Raw genomic sequence first — 22,194 nt, forward strand, 5'->3', positions numbered from 1 at the left:
GAGATTTGATATATATTATAAAATTACAAGATTATAAATGACACAATAATTGATAATTAAATAAACTTAATAATTATAAAATTCAAAATTAGACAAGAGACAGCAAGATTATACACAATAATTTTATCAATACTTAAATTTATTTTTGGGTAGCGATGGAGGCTTGCAATGTTGGGCGGCGATGGGCGTTGGCAATGGTGATAATGGAGGCTTGCAGCGATGGTAGTAGAGCGATGATGGTAGCAGAGAGGCACTGGACAACGATCTGCTAGCAGGGTGGTGATGGGCAACTTGCGCGATGGCGGCGTTGGCAACAATGGCAACGATGGCGGCTTGCGGTGATGGCGACGATCTGTTAAGGAAGATGAGCATAGTGAAGTGAAGGAGAGACTGACAGTAATGAGGCTCAAGAAGGTAAAGAATAAGGATTGTAAATTTTGATATTGTTTGAGAGTGACATGGTCATTGATCTGGTCAACTCAAGAAGTTCCAGAGAGCTTTTTTGCAAAAATGGGTGGGTGATGGCCAAGGGCGGATCCAGAAATTTATATAGGGAGAGACTAATTTTTTTTTTTGAAATATAAAATTATATATCACAAATTTTGAGGTATACTGAAATTTTTTTTGACTAAATTATTAGTAAAATTTATTATTTTTTACATTAAAAAATTTATTTTTAATTATGAGCTACCCTGAACTAAACATGCATGGATCCACCCCTGGTGATGGCTTTCCAAAATGCTGTTATTTAACATTTCAACTCTATAGAATTGTTAATAACATCTAAACATATAAGAAAATAAACCTTATAACTTATAAGTTAAATGAATAATTTATAAGCGATCAAATCACATCGTCAAACTAACACTAACTCCGATCGCCGCCGCCGTCGGTGAGTCCATTCTCTTCCCTAATGGCATTTCTGATTCTGAAGTCACTTACTTGACGCCATCGTATACCATTCTTTTCCCTGCTTTTGATTTTCTCGTTTCCCCGTACGTACCTTTTAGACTTTATATAATCAAGCGCCTGTGAGGGTCTTAAACCAAACCCAGTTCGTAGAATCTTAGATTTATGAAAACTTTTTCTTTACTGGAGAAGAAATGGAGGTATGGTGCTCATCTGCCATCGTCTTCTTCGAACTTCATTTGCAGTCGCTGGCAACGCCGGAGTACGATCGTCAGCCACCTCAGTCAATCGTTTTCACCCAACACGAACGGCCTGAATCAGAGCCTCAACAGGTTTCTCTAATCTCCACAATGGTTTCATCTTGTTTTTGTTTTAAGCGTTGTTTTTAATTAAAACTAAGAAAGACAAAATTATATTAACGTCAGTAATAATTTCTTTCGTACTGAATCGTTTTGATTCAAAGTTCAAAATTTATAAATTACTGTGATTTTTAAAAAAACTGGGTCTCTAGATTCACGTATCACTAGCCGTCAGTAATAATTTCTTTCGCCAAATCACGTCAACCCGCATCAAACCACGAAAATCAAATCACACTAAACCGCGTCAAATTGCTAAAACCAAACATTCCACAAACTGTAGAAATTGCACGTTGCGGTGCAGTTTCTGCTCACTAAACCAAACTGTACGATTTGATCCTATAGGAAAACTTTAACTACACCGCATAGTTAGATGATGGCAGGCATAGCCCATGCAACAGACCCAACATAGTCAACCCATCTCTCTCTCTCTCACTTTTTATATTTTTATATATTATATCAAAAATACTATTTAGATATAATATTATTTTAGTATTATTTTTTTATTAAAGAGAAATTTTTTCGTCTCTAGATAATAGAGTTGTAAATGAGTTGAGTCGTTCGGTATTGACTCGATATTCAACTCGATAAAATTTCGTTTGTTAAAATAAACGAGTTGAATTTAAATCTAATTTTAAAATTCGATTGGTAAACGAATCAATTTTAAACTCAGTAAAACTTGACTCGTTAATTCACGAATTGACTCGATTAGAGGTTGGTGAACAGCTCCGATTAGAAGTTCGTAATTAGATATAATAATATATGTATGTATAATATATTAGCTATATATTTTATAAATATATTTATTTATTTATAAATTTTTTCTTTGTTATTAAATAGTTTCACAATTAAAAAGATCTATTTGTATCATCATCAAAATAAAATAAAAATTATATTATAATATATTTAATTATATAACTTTTCAATTGCCGTTATTAATTTACATTATTAAGAAATCACATTGCCCAAAATTTAGGGGCCAATTTGACCCAGTTGTGTTGTGGACCAGTGGGCAGGCCAAGGCCCACACATATATAAGGAAGGAAACCGACTAGGGTTCTTCCCCCATTCTGTCGATTGGGCTTTCCAGTGAAGCGCCATTGGTCTCTTAGCCGAAGGCAGTTATCCCCGTCGTACTCACCGCTCTCGCCGCCTCGCCGTCTGAGAGAGAGAGAGAGAGAGAGAGAGAGGTTTCTTCTTCTTCTTCTTCTTCTTCAAGTCGTCCACTCTGCACATTGGTAACACTTCTCTTCCATTAATCTTCAATTTATTATGTGTAATCAATTGCTCGTCATTTGTGCAAGTGTTCCTAATCTTTTTGGATAGTGTGTGTTTGATTCAACACAAAATTTGATCCTGTTTTGTTCCTTAGAAACCCTAAGAGAGCTGAAATGTTTTACTATGAAATCTTCTGTTCCTTCGAACTCGAACTCGAGCCCGAGTTCGAGCTTGGACAATGTTAACCGAGCTCGAGCTCGAGCCTATGCTCAGATTTCGGCTCGGCTTGGCTCGATTGCAACCCTACTAAGCAGAAGAGACGGAAGTACTAGATTGGGGTTCCCCAATCTCTTCCTTCCTTCTCCATTTTTCTCCTATCTCAGCAGCCATCTCCTCGGCCTTCGTTGTCGCCGCCGCTGGTCGCCTTTGTTGCCTCCGCGATCCTTATCCTCGTCGCCGCTGTCGTCTTTGTTGCCTCCGCCATCCGCCGGCGTCGTCGCATCCTCCATCCGCCGCCATCGCCACCTCCGCGATCTGCCGCTATTGTTCCCTTTTCTTTTTTTGCAGGTATATTTTCTTTCCAAATCTATCTATCCTCATGCTAAACTTTGGTCTGCCAATTCTATGATTTCATGTTTCTTCTTCAACTAGTGTTGATTTTGTTAAAGGATGGAGAAAATAATTCTTCAATCCTATTCAAATCAATGGGATACATGCTAATATATAAACAATCTTCCTGCTAAGTTAGGAAACTCCTAACAAACTAAACAAGAAAGTTTCTAAATCTATTTTGGAAACTATACAACTTAGGATACAACTCAAAGATAGAAAAATACAGCAATATATACATTCCTATTCTAGAAAAAGGAAAGGATGTCAATCCCAATATCTTGCTTTGATTGATTGACATAATCTGGCTGATTTGGCTCCGATTGACTGATTGATTGACAATGATTGTTGACACTCCCCCTCAAGATTGTGAGTGGATATTATCCATTCTAATCTTGCATACAAACCTTTGAAACACTGCTGAAGGTAATCCCTTTGTTAGCACATCTGCCAATTGATCATTTGAGGAGACAATGGAGTACAAATCAACCCTTTATCCAATTTTTTCTTAATGAAATGTCTGTCCACTTCAACATGTTTAGTTCTGTCATGTTGAATTGGATTGTGAGCAATACTTATTGTTGACTTATTATCACAGTAAAGCCTCATAGGACCCTGCCATTGGACCTTTAGATCATCCAACAAGATTTTTAGCCATAACAATTCATACACTTGTAACACTCCTAAGGCCATAGACCGGAACTCAGCTTCTGCACTTGACCGAGCCACCACATTTTGTTTCTTACTCCTCCATGTTACAAGATTGCCTCATAGAAAAGTGTAATAACCCAAGGTAGATCTTCTATCCACAACAGACCTTGCATAATCAACATTCGTGTAAGCCTCAAGGGTCATAGGTCCGCCACATTTTGTTTCTTACTCCTCCATGTTACAAGATTGTATTTGATTGTAGTCGGGAGTCAAAAGGGAAACATGGGGCATTGCAATTACTTAGAGGGGTAGTTGGTTATTCTTTAAATAAGGAGTCAATTACCATTTTGGGCAGGAATGTGTTCCGCAAATGGGATCCATGTGATTGGGGATCAGTATAAATATAGACTGATCACCCCAAAGAAAGGCTATCTGAAGTGTTAATTCAAATATGAGAATTCCCTCTCTCAATTTCTCTATCTCCCTCTCTTTTTTCTCTCTGTCTCCCTCTTTCTTCTTCAAATTACCCTGAGTTCTCTAGAATTCTTCACAGAATTCCTGAGCACTCCTGTTAGATCTCCAAGACCTGACATAAGCATATGTCCTTGTGAAGTAGATAATGAACTTGTTCTATTTCATACATGTTCAGTTGCATATGTCCTTGTGAATTGGATTGTGATAAACCTTTGCTATGTTTTGTTTCTCTTAGTGACTGAATATTATTTAAATGGAATAATGATATTCAGCCATAATGAGATGAAACAAAAATAAGGAACACTAGAATAGGAAAGGGTGGGTTTCATTCTTTTATTGACTTGGGTATTTACAATTTCATTTTTTTTGATTTTTCATTGATTGACATCTAGATGGGAGGAAAAAATCTTGAACTCTATATGAGAAAATTAGAAACAACCCAAATAGTGCACATAGTTTTAAGGATGCATGTTGGCAAGAGATTGATTATGCAATTGTGTCATGTTTTTCATTGATGAACAACCATTCACTGCTAAATGATAGTGAACAAGCTAATTATGTACTTTCTATTTTGAGTTTGAAGTACGTCTCCACAGTCCACAGTGCTTATGTCATTTTGTGCTTCTAGATAGAAATTCAAAGAAAGCATTTATATGAATTAGTTTCAATACAAATTATCTTGGCTTCTGTTATAAATTTGAAATTTGTTTTTTGAATATGTTTTCCAGTTTTCTAAATTTTCTATGCTGGAAAACAAGCATTTCTCTTAAGGAAAAAAAATAAAGACTGAATCTATGTTTCAGTTTTCTAGATTGGAAAATAGTTTTATGGATTTAACAATTGAACATGTTTTCCTTTCTTTTTGTGCAAAATGAAAAATGAAGATTTTGTGAAAATTTGAAGCTAGAAAATTGGAGAACATTTTTCTCTAGTGAACAGCTCCCTCTCTCAATCATTCTGCAGCTTTCTCTGCAGTTTCTGCCCCCAAAAGAGATCCAACTCTCAGAGGCCTAGAATCAATAATGACGGGAGATCTATTTAGGAACCCGACCAGTGGGTTAAGCCTATCCAACACCGGGACGATCCGCTCGTTCCTCAACTCTGCCATTGATGACCATTCCCTCCCCCAAGACCTCCGCCAAACAGCTTCTGACCTCTCTGCCCAACCAGCTGTTCCCTATAAGTCTCTCCGATCCATCTGGTTTGCAACCGAACCCTCTATGCGGCCTGACCTGCTCTGCCTCTTATCTGGATCAGAATTCGTCTTTACCTGCCCCAAGCCCAGAGAGAAGGTTAATTTGTTTCCCAAGAAAAAGATTTAACAGGTTTCTTTTCATAAGATCCTAGTTTTATATTTGATTTGTTTGTGGGGAAAAAAATTCAGGGTAAGGAATTGAAGGCAAGACTGAGGAAGCTAGAGGAAGTAGCAGAGAAGAAAGCTTATGAAGAGCTCGTGAAAGATATTACACCAAAAAAAGGCACAGATGAGCCCTTCTCGTCTTACAAGGATCAGCTTGGTTTTGGTGAGAAATTTTTTGTTTTTGTTTTGTTGATTGTCATCCTATTTTGTGTTCTTTTTTTCTTTTTTTGTTTTTGAGTGTCGAAATTGCGGATATATCTTGTTATTGTTGTTTTTTGTTTGAAACTTGAAGAATTGAGATACTTCAGTTCATAATTAAATTTGTTTTTCTTAATATTATGTAGAATTACCTGAATTAGTCTCCAATCTTCCCTTGTATGTAGTTTGCTAGTGTATCAAAAGAGTTTGAAGATATTATTGTGATAGCCTTGTTGCAATCTTCTTTATGCTTTTGCAAGAATTGATGAGGGAATGGAAAAGAATAGAATAAACAGGGTAGCTCACTGGCCATGATCCAGGATTAAGCCTGGAGTGAATATCAACATCTTGTGGTTAGGGCGTGGACCTAGTTTGTTCTTTCTATGGGCACTTGAGTGTTGATGGCACAATCCTGTCTTGCAAGATCATTTTAATGGTAAAGGCAAGAAGCTTGGTGCTATGTTCCAAGTGATGATATATCGGTGGTTTTAGTTTTCCAAGAAGTTATCTGTGTTCAAATATAAAACCCTACTACTTTTGTAGATTCGGGTGAGAGAACAGTGGATGTAGATGGGCAGTCTGGAGAATTTAAATAATAGCTCTTTACTAAAATTAGTGATTTGATTATTGAAACTGATACATTAATTGTCTCATACCTATTTCATTTGGACTATGTAAGAAACTCCTGAACCATCATGGGGACATATAGCTGATTGTTCTAGTTAAAATAATAGCTGCTATATTCACAAATACCAGTGTTCTAAAAGGCGCTAGGCGCTAGTCGGGCGCCAGGCTGGGGCCTAGCGCCTAGGCGGGGCCTAGGCGGCGCTTAAGAAAACTGCTATTTTTTTTATTTTTTAAACTTTGTGATATAATTTGATGTTATTTTTAACTAAATCAAAGTTGAAAAATATTAATAATGCAACATAAACCAATAATATATAGAATTAAGCATGAGAAATAAATTATTGTAATTAATAAATAACATTTTAATTAGTCATACAATCAATACTATAATCAAACAGCTAAGTGGATTTTTTGGAAATATTATAGAATATATATAATTAATAATAAAACTAAATATAAATCTATAATTATATATAAATATTAAATAGAAAAGAAAAATAAAATAAAATAAAAACAAAAAACAAAAACGGAGCAAATGCCCCAATAACCACATAGAGAGACGGGGAGACGGGAGAGAGAGAGAGAGGTTATGACAGATGGAGCTTGCCGCAGCGGAGATGGAGCTCGAGGACGGGGGCGGCGACGATGACGCTGAGGACGACGAAGACGCGACAGATAAGAGGCGGTGACAATGAAGCTTGGCGGCGAGGATCGAGCTGGACGCAGCGACAGCGGTGAGCTACTGGCGGGCCGACGGGAGCAAATGCCCCAATAACCACATAGAGAGACGGGGAGACGGGAGAGAGAGAGAGAGGTTACGACAGATGGAGCTTGCCGCAGCGGAGATGGAGCTCGACGGCGAGGACGGGGGCGGCGACGATGACGCTGAGGACGACGAGGACGCGACAGATAAGAGGCGGTGACGATGAAGCTTGGCGGCGAGGATCGAGCTGGACGCATCGACAGCGGTGAGCTACTGGCGGGCCGATGAAGCTTGGCGGTGTTGAGGCGGCGACAGCGTTCAAGTGAGAAGAGAGAAATAGGGAGATGTTGAGAGGTTCGATTTAATGATTTAGCAAAAAAAACCCTAAAAATGGCTGAGCCAACGAGTTGGGCGCCAAGGCGCGTAGGCCGACTAGGCGCCGCCTGGGCCGCCTACGCACCCAAGCCAGTCGATTACTCGGGCCGGCGCCTAGGAGGCCCGACTAGGGCAATTTCGGGGCGGCCAGCGGCCGCCTAGGCCGATTTTTAGAACACTGACAAAGACATTAGACTATTAGTACTCCCATAAATGACTATGAAGGGAGCAGCACAGTGAGTTTGGCATAATGAGTTTCCTTAAAGTCTAAATTCTAGACAGTTCGAAAAGTATGGATCATGAGGCACTGTGGTATTTTTTGGTATTAACTGTGTTGATATTTAAAAGATGAAGTTTTAAATCATTGTACTTTCTTCGAATTTTGATAAAATAGATGGATCGGAAGTTCCTTGACTGGAAACTACTCCCATAAATCTTATTGAGACATAAAGGACTAATTTATACACATGATCTCCTACGAAATCTCCTAAAATATAGGACTAGATAATTTCCTACTTTTTAGGTATAGATTACAACAACAATAATCTCTAATTTTAGGATAAATAAGGATTAGAATTTCTCTTATGGTAGAGAATTATATTTATCTCTTCAAGCTAGTCATGATTCCTTATCTTCTCAGCTGCTTTTCCTTTATTTTCTCGAACACTCTCTCTCAACCTGGTGAATAGATATTTATCATTCCCAGCTTGCCTCTAATGGATTCAAACCCTTGCTTATTCATGGCTTTAGTAAGGATATCTGCCTCTTGATTCTTGGTAGGTATATAGGTTAGGCTTACCTCTCCTTCGTCTATTTCTTCCTTGACAAAATGTCGATCGATCTTTACATGTTTCATCCGGTCATGTTGCACCGGATTGTTGACAATGCTAATGGCCGATTTGCTGTCACAATACAACATCTTTGGTGAGGATATTGGTAGCTGTAAATCTTTCATTATTCTTTCTACCTAAATCAGCTCACATATTCCTTGTGCAATGACTCGAAACTCTGCTTCGGCACTGCTTCTTGCCACTACCGATTGCTTTTGCTTCTCTAGGTTACTAAATTCTCCCATAATCTTGTGCAAAACCTAGATGTAGACCTGTTGTCCTCTATAGCACCAGCCCAATCAGCATTCACAAATCCACAAATTCCTCTGTTTTGGCTCTTTCTAAACAGGAGTCCTGTTCCTGGTGTCCCTTTGAGGTACTTAAGTATATGATAAGCTGCCTCTTGATGTCTTTTCTTGGGAGCATGCATGAATTGGCTTACTATGCTCACAATATATGTACTTGAGTTTTGTAAGGGATAAGTAGATCAGTTTTCCCACTAAACGCTGATATTTGCCCTTGTCTACTGGATAATCCCGCTTGCTGTCTCCTTTAGTCTTCCAATTAGGCTCTAATGGTGTATTGGCTGTTTTGCACCCAACCTTGCTCGTTTCTTTTAACAAGTCAAGTGTATATTTTCTTTGAGATATGCAGATTCCAGCCTTGCTTCTGGCTACTTTCATGCCCAAAAAATACTTCAATTCCCCCAAATCTTTTACCTTAAAAGCAGCTCTCATCTTATTCTCTAATCGTTCAATTTTGGGATCATTATTTCCTGTAATGATTATGTCGTCAATATAGACAATAAGGACAGTCCTCTTGCCATCTTCTTCCACCTTTGTAAACATGGTATGATCGGCCTCTCCGTGTGTATACCCCAACTGAATAATAGTATCACTAAATCTTTTGAACCAGGTCTTAGGTGATTGCTTTAGGCCATATAGTGATTTATTCAATTTACATACCTTCCCTTTTGTGTCTTCTTTCTCAAAATCGGGGGGAATCCTTATATAGATCTCTTCCAACTCTCCCAGTCTCCCTGTAGGAATACATTCTTGATGTCCAGTTGGTGCAACTTCCAATCTAAGTTAACGGCTACTGAAATCAACACTTGAATAGAGTTTAGTTTGGCAACGAGAGCAAACGTCTCCTCATAATCGAGTCCTTGGGTTTGGGTAAACCTGTGGGCTACTAATCTTGCCTTATATCTATCAATACTCCTATTTGAGTGATATTTGACTGTGAACACCCATTTGCTTCCCACAACTTTCGTTCTAGCTGGTAAATCTACTATATCCCATGTGTTATTAGTCTCTAAGGCTTGCATCTCATTCATCACTGCTTCCTTCCACCTCTCATCTTGCAATACATGATTTATATCTTTGGGAATAACCACTTCCTCTATGCTCATGTTGAATGCTTTGAATTGCGGAGAGAGTTTAGAATATCCCTCATAGTTAGCAATCGGATGCTGTGTACACGACCTTACTCCCTTTCATATGGCTATAGGAACATCAAGGAGAAGTTCCTCCTCATTAGAAGTAGACTCTGCCTCCTATATATTGTTAGCACTTTTTGTTTCTGAACCAACTTCTGGATTAGATGTTGGATTTGACTGAGGGTTACGAGGCCTTCTAGAATATACAAAGAGTGGTTTATCCAAGGCTGGATGCTCTTGAATCCGATCTGCTTGATCTCCCCCCCTGAATTAGACACTGAACTGGGAGTTGGAAAACACGGTTCAGGGGCTGATTCAATGATAGAAGAGGGTTCAAGACTTTGGAATTGGTGAGTAGGGAAAAGAGAGTCCCATTGTTCTGCTCGAGTTCTGCTTGAATCAGAATGAGAGATGGAAAAGAAAGGCTGGTCTTCAAGAAAGGAGACATCACACAACACTATAAACCGTTTAGTAGAGGGATTATAGCATTTATAACCTTGTTGAGTAGGAGAATACCCAACAAACACACATTTAAGGGCCTTAGGATCAAGCTTGGACTGAGAGATTGAGTGACTGTGAACAAATATAGTACACCCGAAAATTTTTGGTGGGAGAGAGTTTAAGGCACGTTTGTAGTGAGGAAAGGAATCAAGGAGAACACTTAAAGGTGTTTTAAAAGAAAGGACTTTGGACGGAAGCCTATTAATGAGGTAAGAAGATGTGAGAACAGCCTCCCCCTAGTAGGCATTAGGGACTGAATTAGTGAATAGCAGTGTTCTAGCAGTTTCAAGGAGATGGCGGTTCTTTTGTTTTGCTACACCATTCTATTGAGGATTATAGGGGCATGAACTTTGATGGATAATTCCATGGTTAGTTAGTAATTGGTAAATTCATTGAAAAAAATATTCTCTACCATTATCGAAACGTAACACATGCATAGAGGACTGGATAACATTCCGAACCATTTGATGAAACTGTTTGAATGTAGTGTAAGCTTCAGATTTATCTTTCATCAAGAATACTCAACTTACCCTTGTGTGGTCATCAAAGAAAGTGATAAACCACCTGGTGTTTGTTAAATTAGATATTCTTGTGGGTCCCCAAATATCACTATGAATCAAGTAGAATGGTTTTGTAGGCTTATATGCATGAGAAGGATAAGCAATTCTAGTTTGTTTAGCAAGAATATACTGCTCACAATGAAGAGAATGATTGCTTTTATTGATGAAAAGAGAGGGATACAAAGTCTTGAGATAATGAAAATTAGGGTGCCCTAAACGCTTATGCCATAGCATAAGTGCAGAATCTAAAACAGTAGACAAAGAGGTTGTTTGTTGGGAGCTAGATCTAGTAGACTGAGCATTCTTTGTAACATAGTAAAGGCCTCCTGCTTCCTCAGCACTGCCAATCATCTTCCATAAAAATTGATCTTGAAATTCACAACTAGAAGAAGAAAAAATTACCACACTGATGCTGTTTTGTCATCTTACTTACAAATAGCAAGTTGTACTTTAGATTGGGCACAAATAACACTAATCTTAGGGTTAGGCCTGCTATTTTGGCTAATCCTTTCCCTTTGGCCACAGCTGTAGTACCATTAGCCAAAAAGAATGGTATTTCTCGATCAAATGGTTCATAAATTGACAGCAATTGCATAGAACTGGTCATGTGGTCCGAGGCTCCTGTGTTAAGTATCCAACAACCTATAGGGAACTTAAATGAGATTAGTGAGTGTTCAGATATACCTTGCTTAGCAAGAGATGCTACCGGATTAGATCCTTCACTTGTCTCTGATTTTGTCTCCTTAGTTTGGCATAAAAGTTGTTGTAGCATCTCCAATTGTTCTGTCGATATAGTAAAATTTGCGGTTTTTCCAGCTTCTAACTGTTCCCTTTCGTAGGTTTTTGGGCTTCCAATTTGATAGTTTCCCGTGAATCTTCCAGCAGGTTTCCTTGGTATGATATGGCTTATGGCAATGATTACACCAAGGTTTGTCTTTCAATGGCTCACCTTTAGGTGGATCGAAAGTTCTTGGTCTCAACGTTACTAATGCTGATGATTGAGCAAATACATCAGAATTAATAACCCATGAGGAATTGAGCATTACCTTTTTTCAGCTTTCATCTCTCCTTACTTCTGCAAACATGTCCTTTATCGTTGGGAAGGGTTTTGTTCCAAGCAATCTCCCTCTCATCTCATCAAGATCAGAGTTTAAACCATGTAAAAAATAAAAAACTCTCTTTTTCTATCATTTTTTCATACTTCTTTCCATCATCAGCACACTTCCATTTAATCTCATGAAACAAATCTATTTCTTGCCATAATTCAATTAATGTATTGTAATACTTAGTCACCGAATTATTACCTTGTCTTATTGTTCAGAGAGTGGAACGTAGTTGGAAGCTTTGTGCAATATTCTCCATGTCTGAGTAGATTTCATGCATGGCTTCCCATATTTTTTGGACTGTTTGGTAGAATAAATAAGTTCTTCCAATCTTAGGCTCCATGGAGTTGACCAGCCATGCCATAACAATCGAGTTTTCAGCTTCCCATATATTATACTTGGCTTAGAGATCATTCCATTGAGATATCTGATCTTGCCCTTGCCGCGGATTACTAGGAACACAGATTGGAACCACTTATTGAAGTTGGTTCCATTTAGTTTACGCTAGGTGATTTGGAGTGCATGATTTTCAAGAATGGTTGGAGGTTGAGGAACCTGAGAGACTCGGGTAACAATTGGTTGGGGGGTAGAAGTTCTACTAGCTGATGAATCCTCAGCCATATCGAGAACTTACAGAATTTAGATCAATTGAAAAAAAAAAAAAACGAGAGGACCACCTTGCTACGAAACCTGGTGCTCTGATACCATGATAAAATAGATGGATCGAAAGTTCCTTGATTGGAAACTACTCCCATAAATCTTATTGAAACATAAAGGACTAATTTATACAAATGATCTCCTAAGAAATCTCCTAAATCATAGGACTAGATAATTTCCTACTTTTTAGGTATAGATTACAACAACAATAATCTCTAATTTTAGGATAAATAAGGATTAGAATTTCTCTTATGATAGAGAATATCTTTATCTCTTCAAGCTGGTCACGATCCCTTATCTTCTCGGCTGCTTTTCCTTTATTTTCTCCAACAAATTTAATGCAACCTCAAACTTATAATTTTTAATTTGAGCCTTTTTAACTTTCTTGTTAAGGTCAATCTAGCCTAATCTGCTAAAGAGGTGAAGGAAAAACTCTTATTTATTATACCATGCACTCCAGATTTGAAGTTTCGAACTAATTATTCCATTTTTATAAAGTAAAAATTTTCAAGTTGATGTATAGTTAAAACCACCAGTTGCTTTTACATGAAAAAAGAAAGAGCCTATTGAACTAGAATATATTGATTATGCCATCAAATAAAAAGAGAGTATTTCTCTTAAAGAAGTCTATGAATTTATCTTCCTATATTAGCTTGACAATTGTTTTTTGCTTTAAATTTAAAATTAACACAATTGAAATTAAAATGACATAATGAGATAGCTATTATATTCTTTAATAGATTAGACTGCATTGACTTTGTTGTCAGTATTGGATGCGAAAATTGAAAGCCCAAGGTTAATATTGAAAACTAGAGTATGAGAGACCCCTTGGTAAATTTATGGAATATCACTTAGAAGTTTCAACTTCTCCGATGGTTGTGCCTACTGATTCTTATGTACAAATTTCAGCTGCTTGGAAAGTGAAATATCTGTTAACAGAAGCTTTTATCAAACTCAGTTTCTAAATGTCTGTGATGACTTCTATTGGAGAATTGATTAATATACATATTAGCATCAAGTAAAATTACTGCAATATTTGTCCACATTAAACTGCTCCAAAGTCCCTGCCCTCTCCCTCTATCTCTATCTCGGCAAAAGGGAAATTCCACACAAGATATTTAGCCAAGCAATATCCTGCCACACCTTTTCCTAAAAGCCAATGATTTGAATTCCCAAAAGTTGGAATGCAGTGCATTGCTACTTGAAAGCATTCATGGTATTGGAATACCTTGCAATGTGAAACATTAATTTCCACCATTGGCACTAATAACTTGAATTTAGGTTTCAAACATAATTATTTTGCCCATTACTTGATTATTACTTGTTAAGTTGGTCTCTCGATTATTACTTGTTAAGTTGGTCTCTCTTATAACCAAAATGAACTGCGATTATAGTTATTTGCATTTTCCTCTCTTTTCCCCTTTTCAAGATATTCTTTTTGGGCCTACGGCTTGTTTGTTTAAGTATTGTTAGTTCTGTACTTCAAACTTCCGATTTGAGCTGTTGATTCTTATAACATGACTCATCTCAAAGCTGTGTTTTCATTTATCAGTTTTTTATCTAACTACTACTTTTTAAATATAGGTAATAATCTGACAAGATTCTTGTACTTCTACAGGTTTACATGTTGTGGTAACCATGTTTACTGGCTATTTGGTTGGATATGCGGCATTCAGAGCATTGTTTAGCCACAGTCCCGTTATGGTATCTTCAGAGAAACCCTACTAGGTTTATATTTGCTTGGAATTGCTAATGTTAGTGTGAAAAATAGAGGAATAATTGTATTTCTTCACTAAGCCAATGATACATAGAGGTTAGCTATATATACATAAATTTCTAACAATAAGAGAAAGCTATATCAGATCCCATAATTTGTGGAATCGAATCTCCTAATAGAATAGGAAATCAACTAAATCAGCCTAATTGATCATAAAATCCTTCCTAAAATAGCTAATATAGAATCATTCCTAAAATGGCTAGCTATACACAATTTTTTTCACACTCCCCCTCAAGCTGGTGAATAGTTATTCTCCATTCCCAGCTTGGATATAATATTCTCAAACATTGAGCTACTCAACCCTTTGGTAAGTACATTGGCTAGTTGACCATTTGTAAGAACGTAAGGTGTGCAAATCAAACCACTTTCCAACTTCTCTTTGATAAAGTGTCTGTCAACTTCAATATGCTTCGTTCGGTCATGCTAAACTGGATTGTGAGCTATGCTGATTGTAGACTTATTGTCACAATAGAGTCTCATCGGTCCATCCCATTTAATTCTCAAGTCTTCTAAGATGATCTTTAACCAAAGTAGTTCACATATTCCTTGAGCCATTGCTCGAAATTCAGCCTCAGCATTAGACCGTGCTACTACATTCTGTTTCTTATTCCTACAGGTCACAAGGTTTCCTCTAAGGAAAGTGCAATATCCAGAGGTTGATCTTCTGTCAACAATTGACCAAGCATAATCAGCATCGGTGTAAACCTCAAGGACTAAACCTCTATTTCTTTTGAACAAAATCCCTTTTCTTGGTGTCCCCTTAAGGTACTGTAGAATCTGGTGAACAGCTTGCAAATGAACTGTCTTTGGATTGTGCATAAACTGACTAACTATACTCACTACATATGCTATATCTGGCCGTGTGTGAGATAGGTAAATGAGTCTTCCTACCAACCGTTGATACATTTCCCTGTTAACTGCCGCATTCTTCTTTGCTTTCCCAAGCTTAAGATTTGGATCCATGGGAGTGCTTGCTGCTTTGCATGCAGTTTTACTCGTTTCCTTGAGAAGATCTATAACATACTTCTGTTGTGAGATAAATATTCCTTGCCTTGAGTGTGCAACTTCAATTCCAAGAAAGTACTTCAACCTTCCTAATGCTTTGATCTCAAATTCCTTGGCCAAACATTGACCTAACAATTGCTTTTCTCTATTATCATTCCCAGTCACTATTATGTCTTCAACATACACAAAGAGAGCTGTAACTCCCCCCTGATGGAGAGTGTTTAATGAATAGTGTGTGATCTCCTTGGCTTTGTTTGTATCCCATAGCCAACATAACTCTTGCAAATCTTCCAAACCATGCCCGTGGTGATTGTTTAAGACCGTACAAAGCCTTTTTCAATTTGCACACCGTATGATCAGCCAAGTTCTTCCCATAACCTGGTGGAACTTCCATATAAATCTCTTCTTCTAGCTCTCCATGTAGGAATGCATTCTTGACATCAAATTGCTGCAATTCCCAGCCATAATTAGTAGCTAATGACAGCAATACCCTAACATTGTTCATTTTCGCAATCGGAGCAAAAGTCTCTAGATAATCAATTCCATAAGTTTGAGTGTATCCTTTGGCTACCAACCGTGCCTTGTATCTTTCAATTGATCCATCTGCCCTGTACTTCATTGTATACACCCATTTGCAACCCACTGGTTTCTTTTCCGTTGGTAATCTCACCAGTTCCCAAGTTTTATTCTTTTCCAATGCCTCCATCTCCACATTCATAGCTTGTTTCCATTTTTCATTAGACAATGCCTCGGACAAGGTAGTAGGAATGGTGATAGTATTAAGACTTACAAGGAAGGCTTGGTGATGTGGTGAGAAGTTTTTAAATGATAAGAAGTGTGCAAGGGGTATAGAGGTCACTTTGTACACTCTCTGGTTCCTTTTCTGATGGCAATTGGAAGGTCATGGTCATTACTATCCTCTTGAACTTCAGTTTCAAGTTGTAATACAGAGTCAGAAATTGTTACCTCATTCAAGGAATCTGGGTTGGACTCTTGGACTTGCATAGGTTCAGGAATAATCGCCTTCTTTCTCACAAACACCTCGTCAAATCTCATATCTCCAAGAGTAGCATCTCCAGGAGCAGAATCAAGTTGTTCTTGTGGTTCATGTGGTATTTCTGGCATAGGTTTAGGAACAGGCTGTTCAGGCATAGAGTCAGATGAGTTCTTGGGCATATTGTGGGGAGATGATGAACCAGAAGGAATCGAATCGAGCAAAAAATTTTCCTTGTCTTCCCTAATTGAATTCTCCCCCGGAAGAGAAGGATGGGAGAAATATGATGCATGTTCATTGAATGTGACATCCATCGAGACATAGAATCGTTTGGATGGAGGGTGATAACACTTGTACCCTTTCTGAGTAGAAGAATAGCCCACAAAGACAGATTTGAGAGCCCTAGGATCTAATTTTTCCCTGTTTGGACTATGCACATGGACAAAGGACACACACCCAAAAACACGAGGAACAAGGTGAGAGGTAGTGGTGAGGGTTGGATAAAATGTGGAAAGGACATCCATAGGACTCTTGAAACCCAAGACCTGAGAAGGTAACCTATTAATGAGATGAGTGGCTGCAAGAACTGCTTCCCCCCAAAAAACCTTAGGTATATTGGTCTGAAACAATAGAGCTCGAGTTTTTTCAAGGAGGTGACCATTCTTTCTCTCTGCAACTCCGTTTTGTTGTGGGGTATTCACACAAGAGGATTCGTGAATGATTCCTTCTTTCTGAAAATAGGGAGTAAGAATGTGGTTCAAATAATCCTAGCATTATCTGACCAGAACCTTTTGATAGTAAACCCCAAATTGAGTTTGAATCATAGAGCAAAAATTGGGAAGAACTATACCAACATTAGACTTATGTTTGAGCAGAAAAATTTAGGTGACTCAAGTACAATCATTAATGAAAGAAACAAACCATCGTGCTCTAGCCACATTAGAAATGGTAGATGGACCCCAAATATCACTGTGAACCAGGTAGAAAGGAATAGGACTTCTTTTATTGCTAATTGGAAAAGGAACACGTCTGTGTTTGGCAAATTCACACACCTCACAATGAAAATTTTCAGCAGCTAAATTGGTAAACAAGGAAGGAAACATAAGAGCAATAATCCTAAATGATGGATGTCCTAGTCGAGAATGGAGAAGCTGAATTCTTTCTCTATTAGAGGGAACACATTCTGATATGAAGGAATGGGATAAACTGCCCTTGGTTATGTTCAATTGACTAGGTGTCTCAAGATAGTAGAGGTCATTCCGTTCCCTAGCACGTCCAATCATCCTCCCTGAATCTTTGTCCTGAAATACACAATAACTGCTGTGAAAAACAATATTACAACATAAATTTTGGGTGAGATTTTGTACAGAGACAAGATTAGTAGACAATTTAGGAATATGTAGGACATTTCTCAAGGTTACTGCTGGGCTTATTTTGACATCCCCTACTCCAGCTATAGTGGCTAAGGAGCCATTGGCTGTGGCTATTTTCTGATTGCTTAGACAAGGAGTATAGGTGGAGAAACATTGGGATGAGTGGGTCATATGATCGGTAGCTCCTGAGTCCATAACCCAAGAGTTGGAAAAGACTACACTCGAGGCATTTAATCCAAAGGAAAATGGAAACTCACCTGAATATGCCAAAGAGCAAGTACCTGAAGGCTTTTCAAGACTTCTAATAAGGGATCTCACCCTCTCAATCTCCTTTTGGTTGAGACTACTCGGCTCCTGTGATGCTGATTCACCTTGTGGTACTGCAGTCATGTGAGCTTGTCCATTGTTCCGAGGTTGATCCCCTCCTTTTAGTCCCCATTCACGGCTTGAAGGCTTATCATGAAGTTTCCAGCACTTTTCTCGTGTATGCCAAGGCTTCTTGCAGTAAGTGCACCACAATCCATCACGGTTCACTTTTCTCGTGTATGCCAAGGCTTCTTGCAGTAAGTGCACCACAATCCATCACGGTTTTGGGCTTTCAATTGACCATTCTTTCCTCCTTCGAAGGCTGTTCCTTTCTCCGTGTTTATGGCTGATCCTTTACCACTAGCCACCATAGTCGAACTGTCAGTGGTTTGTGGTTCAAGCATGACCCCTCTTCTACTTTCTTCTCCTCGGACTAGAGCTACAACTCCATTAAAACATGGGACCTCCAGCTTTCCAAGGATTTGTATCCTTACCTGGTCAAATTTTGGATTAAGTCCAACCAGAAAATCATAAACCCTATCTTGTTCAATGAAGTTCTTTAAGACCATTGCATCTCGAGAACACTCGGTCTTTATCACTCTGTAGTGGTCCAATTCTTGCCACAAGGCTTTCAGTTGATTTGCATATTCAGTGACTGTTCTGTTACCTTGTTTAGCAGCCATTGTTTTCACTTTGACTTCATATACTTGAGCTGCATCCCTAGCCTTGGAGTAAGTTTGCTGCATTGCATCCCATATATCCTTGGCAGTGGCTAAGAACATACATGTATCACTGATTTCAGGTATCATAGAATTCCATAACCATGCCATGATCATGGAGTCCTCTTCATCCTATGCTTCAAACTTGGGATCTGTGGGTTTAAGGCCTGTAGGCAGCTGTATACTCTGCAATTCTCCAGATTGTTGAGACTAGACTTCCTCTTCCGATTGGGCTGTAACAGTTGTTGTCCCAAGTGTAGTTTCCCCAACGTCTGACATCTTCCTCAACTAGCCTCCTATGCGACTAATTCACGAAGGAGCTGGATTTGGTGGCAGCGTCAATAATGATCGCTGGCCGCAGTAGCAGCACTTCTGCAATCAAAATACCTTAGATCCAACAGCGGCAAACTCAAGCAGAGGCAGCTGCGATCTGGAAGGCAGCCGTCAGAAGTATCGAACAGTGACAGCGAGGATGGCAGCACAAGTGTTAACCGCAACAGTGAAGGCGGACCTCTCAATCTGGGCAGAGATGATGACGGACTTCTCGATCCGGGCCTTTTATGAACTGGCGATGAAGGCCAGTAAGAGCAGAAAGGCTATTTATGAACTGGCGATGAAGGCCAGTAAGGGCAGAAAGAAATCGCTAGAGGCAATGGTAAAAAACCCTAGGTGATGAAGGCAACTAGGGCCAGCAAATCCTAGAAAACCTGCTCTGATACCATGTGAAAAATAGAGGAATAATTGTGTTTCTTCACTAAGCCAATGATACATAGAGGTTAGCTATATATACATAAATTTCTAACAATAAGAGAAAGCTATATCAGATCCCATAATTTGTGGAATCGAATCTCCTAATAGAATAGGAAACCAACTAAATCAGCCTAATTGATCATAAAATCCTTCCTAAAATAGCTAATATAGAATCCTTCCTAAAATGGCTAGCTATACACAGTTTTTTCCACAGTTAGTTCTTTCAGTCTTTAGCTTGTCACTCATTTTTATAGCTCATCTGTAATTGAGGTTTCTGTAATCCTTATTTTCAGAATGCTGCTGGAGGCATCCTCGGGTTAGTTTGTGGTATGCTACTCGAAACACTTATTTTCATAATTAGAACTTCCAATCAAGATATTAGATCATCTTCCACTTCCAAAATAAAGAAGAATCAATAATTTTGACTTTTGGAGGTTGGTGTTGTTCCCTTTTCTTGTGATTGCTACTGTTGTAAATTTTTTCATTCTGTTTAAGTGCAATAAAAGACAGTTGTACCTCTGGTCCTTTACATTACATGTGAAGCCTTTCTTATTTACTTTTCTGATTATGTTTTATGATTGTGAGTGGGTTGATAAAGTGTGGATTAGCTAGGTGGTTTCGAATAACTATCAAAACTAGCCGCTGCCTTGTCAAACATTAACATTGATTGTTGCCTTTTGTGGTTTACTGGAAGAATTTGAAATTAATACTGCTAGCACCTAAAAAGTTTGTCAAATGTGCAATTAAAAAGGGTAAATTTCATATATCCTCCCTGAAGTTTGCCTAAATTGCATCAATCACCTCTATGCTTTTAAGGATGGCACAAACCTCCCGTGAGATTAACTCTCGTGCCACACATATCCCCTATTGTTAACTAATGGCAGTTAGTTTTGTAAAATTTTTCAAAATACCCCCCTTCCCTCTCTTTCTTATTTTTTTTTTTTAAAAATAAACACTTAAACTGGTGAACCCACTGGCAGTGGCTTTTGGTGAATCCTTGTGGGGTTTTGATGTGGAACTCATTGTGTGTGGGTTTGTCAGTCGAATCCTTGTGCAGTGGTTTCAATGAGACACCCACACACACACAAAGAGGAATTTATCTAATCTTGTCACCCCTGTTGTTGGTACCATATGGGATTCATCTTCATCAAAGTTGAACTGTTCATCTTCGATGAAAAGATGAATTAGGTACGCACAAAATTGAAACTAGATGGTTTTTATTTGGAAATTGGGTTTTCAATCGGACAAAGAGAGGAGAGGAGAGGAGAAGAAAGAAAAGAGAAAGAGAGGAAGGAGAGAGAAAAAACAGTAGCAATGGTCTTTTACAACGGCGAGGGTTGTCGAACCATCACTGTTGACGAGAGATGAGAGAGATTACAGCAAGGGGAGAAGAGAGAAAAAGAGGAGAAGTAATTTAAATATAGGGGCAAAATGGTCAATTCTTACAGTTTGTCAAAATTAATGGAGGTTTTGCCATATTTAGAATCACAGGGTGGTTGGTGCAATTTAAAAACAAGAGTAATACTATTTATCTAGACTGAAGATGGATCTCCAATCTAGTTGACACAATTTTATTGAAAAATGGGGAGGTGCAGGTGTGCCGGTTTCCAATGAAATTGTGGCAACTAGACTGGAGATGGAAAAGCTGGATTTCGGGCAGGGGTGGGGAAAGGCAGAAATGAGTTCATGCCATGACAATCTATATGGAAGGACAGTTTTCTTGATGCATTCCTGTTGAGAATGAAGAAGAAGAGAGATCTTCTTTTGAACAGGAAAATTTGGTCACCTAGATCTATTTCGTTGAAATTCTTGGACCACAGCTTCAACTTATTGTTCTTGGAAGAGCTCCTCGATGTTGCTTTTGCCTTCCCCAACAATGAAATTTTTATGTAGAAGTGAACAAAGTATATCCCTAGGTAAAGAAGGGGGCTTCAGCGAATTGTCTTCTCCTTTCAGAGCTTCTCTTTTTCCCCTTGGAGTTTCTCTATCGAAGCATCGTCTTCTTTTTGTCGGCGAATTGTCTTTGGTAGAACTATGCTAACTTACAATATTTCCAAATTCTCAACATTCCAGGTCCCATAGCTGCTTTTCACCATTTCTTGCCAATGAAATCTCACACTTAATTATACTTCCCTTGATTTCTTCTCTTATCCCATCCATTACTTCTCTTGCTTCCTCATATCTTTTGATTTCTTCCTCTGTTTCTCTCCTTCCTCGTTGCTTTTTAAAAGTGCAGGAAAGACCTTTACACAATTTCCTTCCTCCGTCTTTATGTTTACTTTAATTTCAAGCGGCCGGCTGTATAATGATTTCCCCCTTCCTCGCTCGGCCTTTGTACAGTTAGAACACTATAGGCTTCCTCGTTCGATTTTCCACTCAATAGTGTGTTGATGTCTTTCTCCTTCTCTTCCTTTCCTCTTCATCTAAAAAGATGCTTTTTAGTATTTTTCTTTCTTCCTTTTCTTTCTCTTTCCCGCTCTCCTCTTTCTCGTTGAATAGCCATTTTACCCCTTTCCTTGCCTCCTTTTTTTCTCCTTTTTTTTTTTTTTTCTTTTTCTCAACGGTATACTTGCAAAGTGTAGTGTTATTTCACTGGTTTCTTCCCCCCAGTTCTGGTTCTCTCTTCCCTCTAAGCAGTTAATTTCGAACACGACAATCTTCCACTCCTTTTTCATTTGCACGATACTTACTTTTACCCCAT

The 22,194-nt window shown here is 38.4% G+C and overlaps 1 protein-coding gene across 4 annotated transcripts; it reads left to right on the forward strand.

Moving 5' to 3' along the window:
* The first annotated feature begins 2,575 nt into the window (after nucleotides 1-2,575).
* Nucleotides 2,576-20,027, forward strand: LOC127813214 (uncharacterized). Of its 4 annotated transcripts, none has more exons than XM_052354068.1 (5): nucleotides 2,667-3,050; nucleotides 5,181-5,509; nucleotides 5,602-5,740; nucleotides 14,188-14,273; nucleotides 19,787-20,027. In XM_052354068.1, the coding sequence occupies exons 2-5, from the start codon at nucleotides 5,240-5,242 to the stop codon at nucleotides 19,910-19,912; spliced, it is 621 nt and encodes a 206-aa protein (XP_052210028.1). In that variant the 5' UTR covers nucleotides 2,667-3,050; nucleotides 5,181-5,239; the 3' UTR covers nucleotides 19,913-20,027. The 4 variants fall into 4 exon arrangements, 3 of the variants coding, with proteins under 3 accessions (XP_052210026.1, XP_052210028.1, XP_052210029.1); XM_052354069.1 differs by having other exon boundaries at nucleotides 5,193-5,509; XR_008026090.1 differs by lacking the exons at nucleotides 5,181-5,509; nucleotides 19,787-20,027 and adding an exon at nucleotides 19,519-19,762 and having other exon boundaries at nucleotides 2,576-3,050; nucleotides 14,188-14,382.
* The last annotated feature ends 2,167 nt before the right edge of the window (nucleotides 20,028-22,194 follow it).

This window comes from Diospyros lotus, chromosome 11 (genome assembly GCF_014633365.1).
Source record: "Diospyros lotus cultivar Yz01 chromosome 11, ASM1463336v1, whole genome shotgun sequence".
NCBI classification, from domain to species: domain Eukaryota; kingdom Viridiplantae; phylum Streptophyta; class Magnoliopsida; order Ericales; family Ebenaceae; genus Diospyros; species Diospyros lotus.